Source organism: Sorex fumeus, unplaced genomic scaffold (genome assembly GCF_029834395.1).
Source record: "Sorex fumeus unplaced genomic scaffold, SorFum_2.1 ptg000036l, whole genome shotgun sequence".
In the NCBI taxonomy this organism is placed as follows: domain Eukaryota; kingdom Metazoa; phylum Chordata; class Mammalia; order Eulipotyphla; family Soricidae; genus Sorex; species Sorex fumeus.
In genome coordinates, this window is record NW_026606093.1 from 9,793,760 (window position 1) to 9,809,188 (window position 15,429).

Below are 15,429 nucleotides of genomic sequence, written 5' to 3' on the forward strand. Positions count from 1 at the left end.
CTTGGAAACTATGATTAGGAAGAAGTAAGGTCAGGGGATACAGGCTGCCAAGTTGCTGAGGTGTTAGTCTCTGATTATTTCAGCACACAGCAGACAGTGCTATGCCAAGGAACTGAGAACTGCTCCTGACCAAAGAAGGGGTGCAGACAAATTTGGCACAGGCAAGCACTTTTCGGGGAGATGGTTTAAGGTAGGAAAGCTGCTCGCAGGAGAGAAAAGACAGAGAATCCTAAAAGTTTTCTATCTCAATCAAGACTAATATCCTCAATGTAATTTTACAAATACTAGGAAATTAGGATAAAACTGAGTTATATAAAAAGTACTGGTTCAATTCCACAAAAAGAAAACATTCAACCCCATCAAAAAATGGAGAGATGAAATGAATAGAAACTTTCACAAAGAAGAAATCCGAATGGCTAAAAGGCACATGAGAAAATGTTCCACATCATTAATCATCAGAGAGATGCAGATCAAAACCACAATGAGATATCACTTCACACCACAGAGACTGGCCCATATCCACAAGAACAAAAGCAACCAGTGCTGGCGCGGATGTGGTGAGAAAGGGACACTCCTTCACTGTTGGTGGGAATGCCGACTGGTTCAGCCCTTTTGGAAAACAGTATGGATGATTCTCAAAAAATTAGAAATTGAGCTCCCATTTGATCCAGCAATACCACTCCTCGGAATATATCCCAGAGAGGCAAAAAAGTATAGTTGAAGTGACATCTGCAATTGCCTGTTTATTGCAGCACTCTTTACAATAGCCAGAATCTGGAAAAAACCTGAGTGCCTGAGAACAGATGACTGGTTAAAGAAACTTTGGTACATTTACACAATGGAGTACTATGTAGCTGTTAGAAAAGACGAAGTCACGAAGTTTACATACAAGTGGTACTACATGGGAAGTATCATGTTAAGCGAAATGACTCAGAAAGAAAGGGATAGACATAGAAAGATTGCATTCATCTGGGGAACATAAAGTAACAAAATAGGAAACTAACACCCAAGAATGGCCGAGATTAGTACCAGGAATTTTACTCCATGACTTGGAGGCCAGCCACACATACTAGGGGAAAAGGGAGCTCAGATAAAGAGGGGAACACCAAATAAAGGTGTTGGGAGGATCCTCCCAGGATGGGAGAAGCATGCTGAAAGTAGACTATAGACCAAACATGATTACCATTCAATGTTTCTTTTGCAAACCACAACACCCAAAAGGAGAGAGAGAACAGAGGGGAATGCCCTGCCACAGAGACAGGGTGGGATGGGGGGGATGGGGGGTGGGAGGGATACTGGGATCCATGGTAGTGGGAAGTGGGCACTGGTGGAGGGATGGTATTTGATCATTGTATAATTGAAACCCAAGCACAAAAATGTGTAAGTCTGCAACTGTACCTCATGATGTCTCACTATCAAAAATTTTTTTAATAAAAAAAATTTAAAAAACTGAGTTATATAGATATGTTTTAGTGTTAAATTAAAATACTTGAAATTTAAACTGGCTATCAATGAACTATCAAAAGGAAAGTGCATGTATAAAAATTTATGACAACTTAATCAAAATTGACAGTGATAGGAACAGATAAAACTCCTATTAGAGTCTAAAACCTTTTCAAGTGCTTCTTAGTTTCAAATAATAGCAGCCAATATAATCATACGGTATGAACAAAAAAATCACTCAGAAATGTTTCTCATCTGGAATGTTTCCCTGCCATCACAAATAGTAGCACTGTAGCTCTACTACAGTTGTTCATCGATTTGCTGAGCGGGTACCAGTAATGTCTCCATTGTGAGACTTGTTACCTCAGGCAAAGCCTGGCAAACTACTCGCGAGATATTTGATATGCCAAAACAGTATCACAAATAGTAAGTCGATAAAACATATTTGACCAGAACTTGAAAGGAAAGTTACATTTTCTCTAGCATCTTTATTTTCACTAACATTTATCTGATACTTAACATTTCCTTCAACTATAATTGTGGTTAAATCCATAAACATTGTAGCCCTGTTACCAATAAAAAATTACTTTCTCATATGGGTTGTTTGTACTCAGTGTCACTCCATGTATAGTAATAAATACAACCCTTTCTCCTTAAACTGTATTTAATGTATTAAGTATAGAACATCACCTACTAGTTAAGTAATATTTTGATTAATGTCAATGTTTTTAAAAAGTCAATTAAATCACTTCCATGTTATCTTAGATGCTTAAAAATTATGCTGAGAAGAGTTTGGGGTTCCCCGGAAGGCTGAAGGAAAAACGAAATTATTTAGAATAGTTTTGAAGGGAGAAACAAATGAAACAGTCTTTCACTACTTTATTGCATTTCATCTCTCCAGAGTAAAGTTTACTCTTACAATTCCAATGATCATTTTTACTTATTGGCTACAGATCCTTGGAGATCGTCCCTTTTTGTTTGATTGGGGGTGGGTGGGGTGAGCACAGGGCCTAGTACTTACTGGAGAGGCTAGAGAGCCCACGTGGGCTGCAGGATACGGAGCCCAGATCAGGCATGTGTAAGACAGAAGCCCTACCCACTGCACCATCTCCCCAGCCCCTGCGTATATATTTCTAAATACAAAGTTTCGAACAGATCCAACGTTTTCCCTATTCCACCCGATGACCATGAATTAATGATCACCCCTATACTACTTATCAAAAACAACGTCTTCTGGTTAAACCTATTCATTTTACATTCATTCTTTTTTTTCTCAATGCAAAATAAGAGCAACTTTAAGGAAATCCACAGGTCTTCTGGGATTCTGACTCAGCAGGTGGTCCGGAACGTGTGTTTCTGAACAAAAGCACTGGCCCTCAGGTTGGAGTCGCAATCCCCTCACACTCCCCTCAGCGTCCTGATGCAAACGCCCAGTATCTCACTGACACTCCCAGAAACTCTCCACCCCGAGGGCGCGGGCATGGTGGCTCTCCCGTCCGCAGGGATGTCCACCCGGAGGAGGCCTGCCGAGGTCTCCCTCCCGGGCCACCCTGACCTCGCCCACCCGCAGCCCTACCCCTGGCCGCCCCGGGGCGCGCGCGGGCGCTCACCAGACCCCCGCAGACGCTGAAGACGGCCGTGAGCTCCTCCTGCGCGTTGACGCGGCCGCGGTAGAAGCAGTGGCGCAGGTCGGCGGGCGGCGCGGGCGCCGGCGCCCCCAGGTGCTCCTCGGAGAAGGCGGCGCCCAGGAAGGCGGCGTCGGCGCTCAGGCTCAGCTGGAAGAGCTGCCCGAAGGCGTCGATGCGGTAGTGGGTGCGCGCGGGAGCGGGCTCGGGCGCCGCCGCGCTGCGCCGCCGCCGGCTGAAGTGGAGGCTCGCCGGGAAGGCTTCGCCGAACTCGTTGACCCGCGCGGGGGTCACCACCTCGTAGGAGGCCAGCGTCCTCACCAGGGCTTCTGCGAACACAAAGAGTCGGCGTGGGCAGCCGCCCCTCGCCGCGCCGCCCTGCCTCGCCGACGCCCGCGGTCGGGAGTCCACGACGCCAAGGGGGCTTCACCGACGCCCTGAGGGGGGCATCACCGACGACCGCGGGCAGAAGTGCGCGACGCCCTGAGGGGGCTTCACCGACGCCCGCGGGCTGGAGCGCGCGACGCCCTGAGGGTATTTCACCGGCGCCCGCGGTCTAGAGTCCGCGACGTCCTGAGGGGGCTTCACCGACGCCCAGGGGCTGGACCGCGCGACGCCCTTGAAGGGGCTTCCCGGACGCCCGCGGTCTGGAGTCCGCGACGCCCGGGCGCGTGTGGCCCGAGACCCGCGCGCCCCGCGCCTCACGCCCCGGCGCGCCCCACGCCCCCACGCGACCAGCTCACGGCGCCTCAAGCCCCCGCGCGCCTCGCGTCCCAAGCGACCCGCTCACTTGCGCCTCACACCCCCGCGCGCCTCTCCGCTTCCCGCGCGCGGGGCTCCTCGAACCCCTTCCCCGGCGCGCTGAGGCGCCGCCCGCGGGCGCCCGGCCGGCCGGTACCTTGTCGCGGGTGGAAGCGGACCGCCCACGAGCCGCCGACCCAGAGCGCGAGCTGCCAGAGCAGCCCCGGCAGCCACTCGGCCGCCCGCATGACTCGGCCCGCGCGGCGCCTCAGCAGCCCCGACCGCCGCAGCCCGCGCGCCGCGCCCGCCCGCCGCGCCACACCGACGGCCGCCGCCCCCGGAGTCGCGGCCGCATCGCCCTGCAGCTCGGCAGCTCCCGGCGCCCGCGGCCGCCTCGGCGCGTCTCCTCAGCTCGCGCTCGGCGGGCGCACAGCGGGGACCGGACGCCGCGCGAACCCTCAGCCAGCGGCCGGCCAGCCCGGGAAAGCCCGCCCCCCGCCCCACGCTGGCCAATCGGCGCGAGGCGCCGCCCGCGCGCAGCCCCCAACCCCGGCTCCGGGCCGCGGGGCGGTGGGGTAGAGGGCCGGGAGCCGGCTGGACGATGGCCAGGGACCGCGAACGAGCGAAAGCAGGATTGGTCCGAGCTGCGAGATCGAGACACAAAGAGGTGGTGGATGAGTGAGGTTTTAGTTCAGGTGAAAGGAGAAGCATCAAGTGGCAAGTGTTTGTTACTTGTGTTACGCTGAGTCCAGATTGCTCCAACAGAATAAGGAAAGCAACCGAGGAAAGTTCTTGCTGGCAGAGCATACTGCCAGTGAGGGGTAACGTCTGGGCCGCGTGAGTGCTGTAGGGGCAGAGGAAAAGCTGGGATTGCCATCAGCGGTCACTTCGAACGAAGATTTCTAGCAATAATCTAAAGTGACTCTAGAAAGTATCTGGTTTTCCAAAGTTCCAGTCACATTTCATTTTCACTTTGCGATGTTCATTTTTGTATTTGATTTTGGGCAACGCCCTTCCCCCAAGTAATACTAACACTGAGTCCTAGGAAGTTTAAGTCTGCCCCTCTTTGAGGGCCATTGTTTTTGAGTGTTTATAATAATTTCCCTTAGTTTAGATTATGACACCACATGTCCTTCGTTATCTTTCTCACTTATTGTGGCTATAATCCAGTGGTGTCTGTTAAAATGCACAAACAGTAGTGATAAAGAATAGTCATTTTACAGTCGACCTTCTCCTTTTGCAAATCTACCTGTTTGTTTTTCAGGTTCCAGAATTGCTTCCTTACAAAACCTGTAAGAAAACAAAAGTGAAGGGAGTCAACAAGTTGACTTGAAATCCAACAAAAGAAAAAAAGAATCTAGAAAGCAAAGGAGTCTCTGGCCAGATCTTCACAACCACAAAGGAATATACAGTTTCTGGCTGCCCTACTCTGAGCTCTCGACCCTAAACATTGTTGGATCTAGTGCTCTCTGTCACGTGACAGAACATGTATTCTGTAACATGATTACTAGACTTCACCCCCAGCTACAGTGATTTTAAAATTATTAATCTTTTACTTGCCCCTCTCTTTTTTTATTATAATAACTAGAAAAAGAAACAGTGTTATACTCACACAGTTTGGCTTCAGTGCTCACACACTTTGATAGGCAACAGAATTCTTTGCTGAGGTATGGAAATCCACAACAGTAGAATCACTCAGATGGCATCTCAGATGGTGTGAATATCAAACTTCTCCAGCCTCACATCTGACTTGTAGTCACTCTACCACTGAACTGTGTCAGAATCCTACATCTTTTCAGTGGTTTCTTTCAATACATTATGATTTACAGCATGTCAACTACATTGCAGTTTGAATTCATCTTTATAGTAAAAGCCATATACTTTCATGCAAATATCCAGTAAACAAACTTCACCTGCTTAATTTACTGAGTGCAGACAAAATAGATATTTCAGCTCCACTGCATGTTCAAGAAGCACTTGCAAAGAATTGTTCTACTTATAGCCTGCTCTAACTTTTTTTGAATATCTGTTTTAAAAACAGGGTTATTAAAATTCAACAACAGATAAGTGAATAAAAAATATGGTAGGGGATAGAGAGAGTACACTGGGTAAGGGACTTACCTTGCACATAGCCAATCCAGGTTCCAACTCTGGCACCCCATATGGTCCTTCAAGCCCTGGCAAAAATGATCCCTGAGCATAGATCCAGGAGTAAATCCTGATGTACAAGAAAAGAAAAAAAGAAGGAAGATGGAAGAAGAAGGTGAAGGAGGAAGAAGAAGAAGAAGAAGAAGAAGAAGAAGAAGAAGAAGAAGAAGAAGAAGAAGAAGAAGAAGAAGAAGAGAAGGAGGAGGAGGAGGAGGAAGGAAGGAAGGAAGGAAGGAAGGAAGGAAGGAAGGAAGGAAGGAAGGAAGGAAGGAAGAAGGAGGAGGAGAAGGAAGAGGAAGAGGTGGTTATAGCTTATACACACAATGAATTACTACTTCTGTATAAGAGAATATAAAATCTTGCCTTTTGCTATGAGGGGTGGATCTCCTTTTAAACAAAGTATGTTAGAGAGAGAATGACAAACACAGGATTATCTCACTGATAGATCTCACTCATAGAGAAACAAAGTTACAAAATGGTCCGTATTTAAATACTTCAACCAAATACAAAACTGAAATTACTAAGTGGGAGAAAGTGAAAAAGAAAATGAAGGGAGGAATGAATAAACTAGAAATGATATGAGAACAGTGGTGGGAGGTAAGTGGGACTTCTTATCTCAGGCACTTTAGGGTTGGTATCATTAAGCACGCTATAAACATTAGCATAAACTCTATTGCTACCAAATTACCTTAGGTGTAATAAAAATGCTTTAATATAAAGCTCTTCAAACATATATATGAGATATCATTTCACACCAATGAGAATGGCATATGTCAAAAATTCTAAAAACAGTCAGTGTTGGTGGGGTTTGGGTGAGAAATGAGCCCTCATTCACTGTTGGTGGAAATATAGTCTCGTCAACTTCTTTGGAAAGCAATATAGTAGTTTTTCAAACGGATAAAAAAGGAATACCAGGAATCCCATACAGCACAGCAATACCACTCCTTGGAACCTATCACTAAAACACAAAAAACAAATGGATTTATCCACACCTGTATTCGTTGAGGCATTAGTACAATACCCATGATATGAAAGCAATCTAAATGTCCAACTATGAATGGGTGGATAAAGAATTTTTGGTATTTATACACAGTAGAATACTATGCAGCTGTAAGGACAGAATCAAGCAATATATTGCAACATACATGGAACTAGGGAGTGTCATGCTGAGTGAAGTCGGTCAAAAAGAAAGCATGATCTCCTTCATGTGTGTAATTTAAAGATATACAATAGAATGTAATTTAAAGATATACACTAGAATGATCTCCTTCATGTGTGTAATTTAAAGATATACAATAAGGGAGAAACTAATGGCCAAATTCAACAGAACTGGTAAGTTGGTCCACAGACAGTGTTTATAATTAGAGGTGAGGATGGGGTGTTTAAATGTGAGGAAACGTCTTTGGGAACTTGGTAGAAGGAAGTGGGCACTCTGGTGATGGTGTGGTATTGGAATCGTGTAGGCACAAAACCAGCATTAACAATATTATAAATAGTACCTCAATAAAGATTAAGAAAAATATTAAAAACAAAATATGTAGATTTTTTTCTCTTAAAATAGACATTGGCCTGGCCCCCACTTGAAAGTAAGCATCTTGCCTGGAACCACCCTCCCCTGCCAGCGCTGCCCCCCAGAGCATGGAACTTGCTCCTCTAACAGGTCTGTTTGTCCTGCTGGCTGCACCCAGTCATCCGCCTCAACCCTAGCACCCCATCCCCCACACTTGAAGGGAAGTGCCTGTCGCCAGCATCTCGCTAGGAACCTGTCCCCAGCATCTTGCTAGGAACCGCCCTCCCCTGCCAGCCACTGCCACCAGAAAGACAAACCCACTCCTCCAACAGGTGTATGGACCCCTAGTGTCGCCTCCCTGTATCTACCCATCACAGCATACCTTAAAATCTCTAACCACACAGATGTGAATCATCTGCATGAAGAAATTACTGTGACTACACCCCACATATTAGGCACTACTTAACCCAGGTCTCACATATCTTTACCTATCAATATACCATGGTAACACACAAAGATAGTCCAATTGCAGGGGCAAACACATACAGCAACACGATTTTTAAAAAAAAAACACACACACACCTCTAAAACGCAAAGGTCACAGTGGTAAAACAATACAGAAACTCACCAGGCTTAATGATTGAAGTTGTTAGGCCAGATGAATTAAACAGTAATAAGGTAAAGGTAAAGGTAAATAAAGGCCCTCCCGTTGATCGTCGATTTGCTCGAGCGGGCCCAGTAACGTCTCCATTGGAGACTTTGTTGTTACTGTGTCTGGCATATCGAATACTCTCGGTAGCTTGCTGGGCTCTCCGAGAGGGGCGGAGGAATCAAACTCGGGTCGGCCATGTTGGCCGCTTGTAAGGCGAATGCCCTACCCGCTGTGCTATCGCTCCAGCCTAGCACAGCGGGTAGGGCGTCTGCCTTGCACGCAGCCAAATAATGAACTATAAAACCTGTCAGATAAGGAATAATGAACTATAAAACCTGTCAGATAAGGAATTTTTCAAATGGAGCTTTTAAGTATATATAAGAATCTCAAAGAAGCAATGGAACACACTGATGATAAAATATAAGAGGATATGAGAGCAGAAGTGAGGAAAATGCAAACAAAAATACAAGCAGAAATGGCTGACCTAAAAAACTTGGTAGGTGAAATAAAAAACTCAGTGCAAGGCCTCAGCAACAGAGTAACAACTGCTGAGGACAGAATCAGTGAACTACAAGATGAGGTGCAAAGAATCTCCAGGAAAGAGCAGAAAATTAAAAAAAAGTCTCAAAATAAACCAATAGATGTCAAGAGAAAATCAGGATGAAGCCAAGAGGAATAATAAGAATTATTGGAATCCCAGAGAAACAGGAAGAAAGCCCTGATGAAGAAGAAACTGTCAAAGGACATCATTGCTGAGACTTACCCAGAGCTGAAGAGCAATCAGATTCAGGAGGCCCAAAGGGTACCAGCTAAAATAAATCCAAATAAAAATACTCCAAGGCACATCCTGATCAGAATGAAGAAAACCATAGACAGATAAATCAAAGAAAGAAATTGCTTACAAAGGAGCATTCTTAAGATTCACAGCAGACCTATCCAATGAAACCCTAAGGGACCAAAGACAGTGGTGGAATATAGTGAAAGAACTCAATTAAATAAATGCCTCACAAAAAGTGCTTTACCCAGCTAGACTCTCATTCATATCAGAAAGAACAACACACAGTTTCACAGACAAACAGAAACTCAGGAACTACATAAACTCAAAATCATGGCTACAAGGGGCTGGAACAATAGCACAGTGGATAGGGTGTTTGCCTTGCACGCGGCCGACCCTGGTTCGATTCCCAGCACCCCATATGGTCCCCTGAGCAGCACCATGGGTAATTCCTGAGTGCAGAGCCAGGAGTAACCCCTGTTCATCATCAGGTGTGACCCAAAAAGCCAAAAAAATTTTAAAAAAGCATGGCTACAAGAGCAACTAAACGGGCTACTTTAAGACAAGACAAACCCCTCAAATACACCAAACTTGGCAGCAAAAATATGAAACAAAACCCCATAACAATAATCTTTCTCAATGTCAATGGTCTAAATGCACCAATTAAAAGACATAGAGTACCAGGATCAATCTGAAAAGTGAATCCAACATTCTGCTGCTTGTAAGAAACCCTTCTGAACAGACAGAGCAAACACAGACTCAAAGTGAAAGGATGGAAAACAATTCTACAAACAACTCCCTCAAAAAAGCTGGAGTGGCCATACTAGTACCAGATCACATAGACTTCAGACTGAAGAAGGTTACAAGAGACAGAGAAGGTCATTTGTTACTGATCAAAGAATCTGTACATCAGGAAAATTTTAGATAACAGCAGAAGATACTCATTTATCTTGAGGATTTTTTTATATCTTCTGATGTTATCTAAAATAAGTCCTCAAGATAAATGAACAGCAGACAAGACAATAGGAGCAACCATAAGAACCATCAGTGTCCTGGAGGACAAAAGGAAGTAACTCCAATGAAGAAGTGATGGCCAATGACATCATTACTGAGCAGTTCCCAGCACTGAGGAGTACATGCAACCAGTCAAGAGACCCAAAGGGTTAAGTGAGACCCAATAAAGAATACCCTAAGACACATTCTAATCAGATTGGTTAAAGGAAAAAATAGAGATAAACTATTGAAAGCAGCAAAATGAAAGAAGGAAATTACATACATCAGTGTATGCCTATTTCTGGACTTTTGTTTATTTTTAAAATTCTCAGGCTGGAGAAATAGTACAGCAATTAGGGCACTTGCCTTGCACATAGCCAATCCAGTTTCAATCTTCCCTGCACCCTATAGAGTCCCCTGAGCACAGTCGGATGTGAGTCCTGAGTGCAGAGCCAGAGTAATCCTGAGCACAGTTGGATGTGGCCCAACCAACAATTTTTGGTTAATTTTAATTGACGTATTTAAATTCACTAGTAATTTCTTTTGTAATGTCATTATTCCATTCAATATATCACACTATATGTGGTAGTTTTTATCACTAGGACTTTAATTTTGGTTATTCCTTTTGTGTCTTGTATACCTCAAGTCAAACTTTTGAAAATATGGAGTACAATTATAATTATTTAGATATGTCTACACTATCATATGGGCTGTTTTGATTAGTTCGTTCTTCATTTTGACTTGTTGGTTTCCTCTTTACTATTAGTCATAGTTCCTTTTTTTGGCTTATATATTTTTTTAAATTTTTATTAGTGAAACACCATGAGGTACAGTTGTAGACTTGCAAATTTTTGTGCTTGGGTTTCAGTTATACAATGATCGAGTATCCATCCTTCCACCAGTGCCCATTCTCCACCACCACTAATCACAGTATCCCTCCCACCCCCCATCCCCCCATCTCACCCTGCCTCTGTGGCAGGGCATTCCCTTTTGCTCTCTCTCCTTTTGGGTGTTGTGGTTTGCAAAAGAGGAGTTGGGTAGCAATCATGTTTGGTCTACTTTCAGCATGCATCTCCCATCCTGGGCAGGTCTTCCCAACACCCTTTATTTGGTGCTCCCTTCTCTATCAGAGCTGCCTTTACCCATAGAGTGTGCATCTGGCCTCCAAGCCATGGAGTAAACCTCCTGGTACTTATCTAGGCTATTATTGGGTGTTACTCTCCTATTTTGTTATTTTATGTTCCCCAGATAAATGCAATCTTTCTATGTCTGTCCTTCTCTTGCTGACTCATTTCGCTTAGCATGATACTTTCCATGTTATTAGTCATACTTCTTTTCTGATTCTTTGAATACCTATTTTTTGTTTTGTGTTGAGCCATCCCAACCGTGCATATAAATTACCCCATCTCTGTGCTCAGTATTACTGCTGGCAGTTTTGGAATAGGGGGAGACCAGGTGTAGTGCTGGGGATTAAACTGAGATCAAACACATACAAGTGGTGTGTTTTAAATCCTATCCTATAACTGCAGTCCTTATTGAATGTGACCCCTTGTACACTTTACCTTTAAGTGCTGGAAAATATGTGTGTTGTTTCCATATATCTTCTGTTTTATTGGGGTTGAAATTAGTCAGAGCATTAAATTTATATCTAGCAGTTTACAAAACATTTGAAAGTTTCTATTCAGCAGTTCAGGAACACAAGGAACCTATGTTCAACAGAAGATGGGAGGTATAATATTCCCTGACTTCATACTATAAAGGTCACTTGATCACTTGACATCACGTTACTCATTGATTTGCTTGAGCAGGCACCAGTAATGTCTCCATTCATCCCTGTCGCATGCTAGTGTAGCCCAATAGCTTCTGCTTGCTCCAGGAACACGAAGAACCTCAAACTGTTCATTCAGGGTCTGGACGAAGAAGTTGACCAACTCGTAGGTGAGCAGACACTCGTTCTTTTAATGTCCCATGGAATCCAGCTGGTAACAGTTCTAGTCCAGCGGTCATCTTCAAATCGCATTAAGTGGCTCACTCATCCAGGTACCTGCCCGGCAGCAGGACCCCTTCCCGGGCTGTGCGTCTAACTAGATACCCTGAGAACAGCTTGTTTTCATCCTTGGTCTGAGGGGGATGGGAATTGAGGCACACTACGCAAACCCAAAGCTGAACTGTTCCGGGCACCCTCCACTCACTCATCCAGGTACCTGCCCAGCGGCCACAAGTTACTCTCACCCTACATATCCCATAGGAACCATAAGTTACCCTCTTAGATGGAACTTTCACTAGGTTAGCTTAACCATCAGAAACACACTAGTCAATAATTCATTAAGCCCATCTCAATTCTGTATCTGAAGCAGAATAGTAACAGTGAGTGTGAAGGTCTAAACCACACAGGTGACAATGGTAAAGCAACGCAGAAGCCCAATAAGCTTACTTATTGAAGAGGCTAGGCCAGAAGACACCAACAGTAAGGAAGTGCTAGACAACCTCTCTGACAAGGAATTTAGAAGGGAGCTACTGAGGATGCCTAGGGAGCAAAAGGAAACAATGGAAAGCAATGCCAATAAAAGACAAGAGGATTTGAAGGTATAAATGGGGAAAATGCAAATAAAATTACAAATGAAAATGTCAGACCTAAAAAATCTGGTAGGCAAATTGAAAAACTCTGGAAGGCCTCGACAGCAGAGGAACAGCTGCTGAGGACAGAACCAGTGAGCTCGAAGATGAAGTCCAGAGACTCTTCAAAAAAGGCAGAAAATGAAAAAGAGACTCACAATTTGGGAACAGATGAAATGAAATGGTAATAAAAAGTCTCCCAAGCACAAAAGTCCTGGGCCCAGATGCATTCACAGTGAACTCTTCCAAATCTTTAAAGAGAACTTACTCCCAACACTCTTTAAGCTTTTCCACGAAATTGAAATATCAAAACACTTCCAAACAGTTTCTATGAAGCAAATATCACCTTGATACCAAAATCAGACAGAGATACCACAAAGAAAGAGAATTACAGGTCAATATCCCTGATGAACACAGACACAAAGATCCTCAACAAACTATTAGCAAATAGAATTCAACGACTCATCAAAAAGATCATACACCATGACCAAGTAGGATTCATCCCAGGGATGCAAGTATGGTTTAACATTCAAAAATCGATCAACTTAATCCATCATATCAACAAAAGAAAAGATAAAACCATATGATCATATCGATAGACACAGAGAAAGCATTTGTCAAGATCTAACACCCATTTATGATAAAAACTCTCAGCGAAATAGACATTGAAGGAACTTTTCTCAATATAGTCAAAGCCATCTACCACAATCCCACGGCAAGTATCATTCTTAATGGGGAAAAACTAAAATCCTTCCCTCTAAGATCAGGCACGAGACAAGGTTGCCCACTTTCGCCACTCTTATTCAATATAGTACTGAAATTCCTGGCCACTGCAGTTAGGCAAGAGAAAGGTATCAAGGGAATACAGATAGGAAAGGAAGAGGTCAAACTATCACTATTTGCAGACGATATGATACTATACTTTAAAAACCCCAAAGATTCTACAGAAAAGCTCCTAGAAACATTAGGTTGGTTTAGTAAAGTGGCAGGCTACAAAATCAACACCCCAAAATTTATGGCTTTCTTATATACAAATAACAAAAGAGAAGAAACAGACATTAAAAAAACAATCCCGTTCACAATAGTACCTCAGAAAATCAAATACCATGGAATCATCTTAACCAAAGAGGTGAAGGATCTATATAAGGAAAATAAAAAACACTACTTCAAGGAATAAAAGAGGACACTAGGAAATAGAGACACATCCCCTGCTCATGGATAGGGAGGATTAACAATATCAAAATGGCAATACTGCCCAAAGCACTATACAAATTCAATGCAATCCCTATCAGGATACCCATGACATTTTTTAAAGAAATAGACAAAACAATAAATAGCAGTACTCTTACATTAAAACAAAGAAATATATAAAACACTCCTGAAATTCATATGGAACAATAAACTCCCACGAATAGCTAAAACAATCCTTGGGAAAAAGAAGATGGGTGGCATCACCCTACCCAAATTCAAACTGCACTATAAAGCAGTAGTAATTGAGACAGCATGGGATTGGGCTAGAAACAGACCTGCAGACCAAAGGAACAGAGTTGAATATTCTGTTACAGACCCCCAAATATTTGACCACTTAATCTTTGACGAAGGAGCAAGAAATGTGAAGTGGACCGAGGAAAGCCTCTTCAACAAGTGGTGCTGGGAAAACTGGATAGCTGCCTGCAAGAAAAATGAACTCTGACCTCTGTCTAATGCCAGGCACAAAAGTCAGTTCAAAGTGGATTAAAGACATGAATCCATAAGGTACATAGAGGAAAATGTAGGCAGAACTCTCCACGACATTGAAGCTAAAAACATCTTTAAGGATGAAACAGCACTGACCATGCAAGTGGAAGCAAACATAAACAAATGGGACTACATAAAACTAAGAAGCTTCTGCACTTCAAAAGAAACAGTGACCAAAATACAGAGAGAGCCTACAGAATGGGAAAGAATATTTACCCAATACCCATCTGACAAGGGATTAATATCCAGAATATACAAGACACTAGTAGAATTGTACAAGAAAAAAAACCTCCAACCCCATCAAAAAATAGGGAAAAGAAATGAACAGAAGTTTCTTCAAAGAAAAAATACAAATGGCCAAAAGGCACATGAAAAACATGCGCCATATCGCTAGCTATCAGGGAGATGCAAATCAAAACAACAATGAGATATCACTTCACACCACAGAGACTGGTACACATTAAAAAGAACAAAAGCAAACAGTGTTGGAGTGGATGTGGGGAAAAAGGGACACTCTTTCACTGTTGGTGGGAATGCCCACTAGTCCAGCCTTTCTGGAAAACCATATGGACAGTCCTTCAAAAACTAGAAATTGAGCTTCCATATGACCCTGCAATACCACTACTGGGAATATATGCCGAGGATGCAAAAATCACAATAGAAATGACATATGTACCTACATGTTCACTGCAGCACTGTTCACAATATCCAAAATCTGGAAACAACCCAAGTGCCCTAGAACAGATGACTGGTTAAAGAAACTTTGGTACATCTACACAATGGAATACTATGCAGCTGTCAGGAGAGATGAAGTCGTGAACTTTGCTTATAAATGAAAAGACATGGAGAGTATCATGCTAAGTGAAATGAGTCAGAAAGAGAGGGACAGACATAGAAGGACTGCACTCATTTGTGGAGTATAAAACAACATAACATGAGGCTGATACCTAAAGACAGTAGATACACGGGACAGATAGATTGCTCCATAGCTGGAAACCTGCCTCATGAGCAAAGGGGAGAAGGCAGCTGTAATAGAGAAGGGATCACTAAGAAAATGATGGCTGAAGGAATTGGTCTGGATGGGAGATGTGTGCAGAAAGTAGATAAGGGACCAAACATGATAACCTCTCAGGGTCTGTATTGCAAACCATAATGCCCAAAAGTAGAGAGAGATTATGGGGAATTATAT

At 43.7% G+C, this 15,429-nt stretch overlaps 1 protein-coding gene across 1 annotated transcript in view; it reads right to left on the reverse strand.

Annotated features, from left to right (window-relative positions):
* Positions 1–4,138, reverse strand: part of ADAMTS20 (ADAM metallopeptidase with thrombospondin type 1 motif 20) — a 238,054-nt gene extending 233,916 nt beyond the window's left edge. Inside the window, exons 1-2 of the mRNA XM_056117833.1 lie at positions 3,967–4,138; positions 3,054–3,397 (exon numbers count right to left, since the gene is read on the reverse strand). Of these exons, the coding sequence (XP_055973808.1) occupies positions 3,054–3,397; positions 3,967–4,057 (435 nt within the window). The 5' untranslated portion in view covers positions 4,058–4,138. The remainder of the gene's footprint in view (positions 1–3,053; positions 3,398–3,966) is intronic.
* Between the last annotated feature and the right edge of the window lie 11,291 nt (positions 4,139–15,429).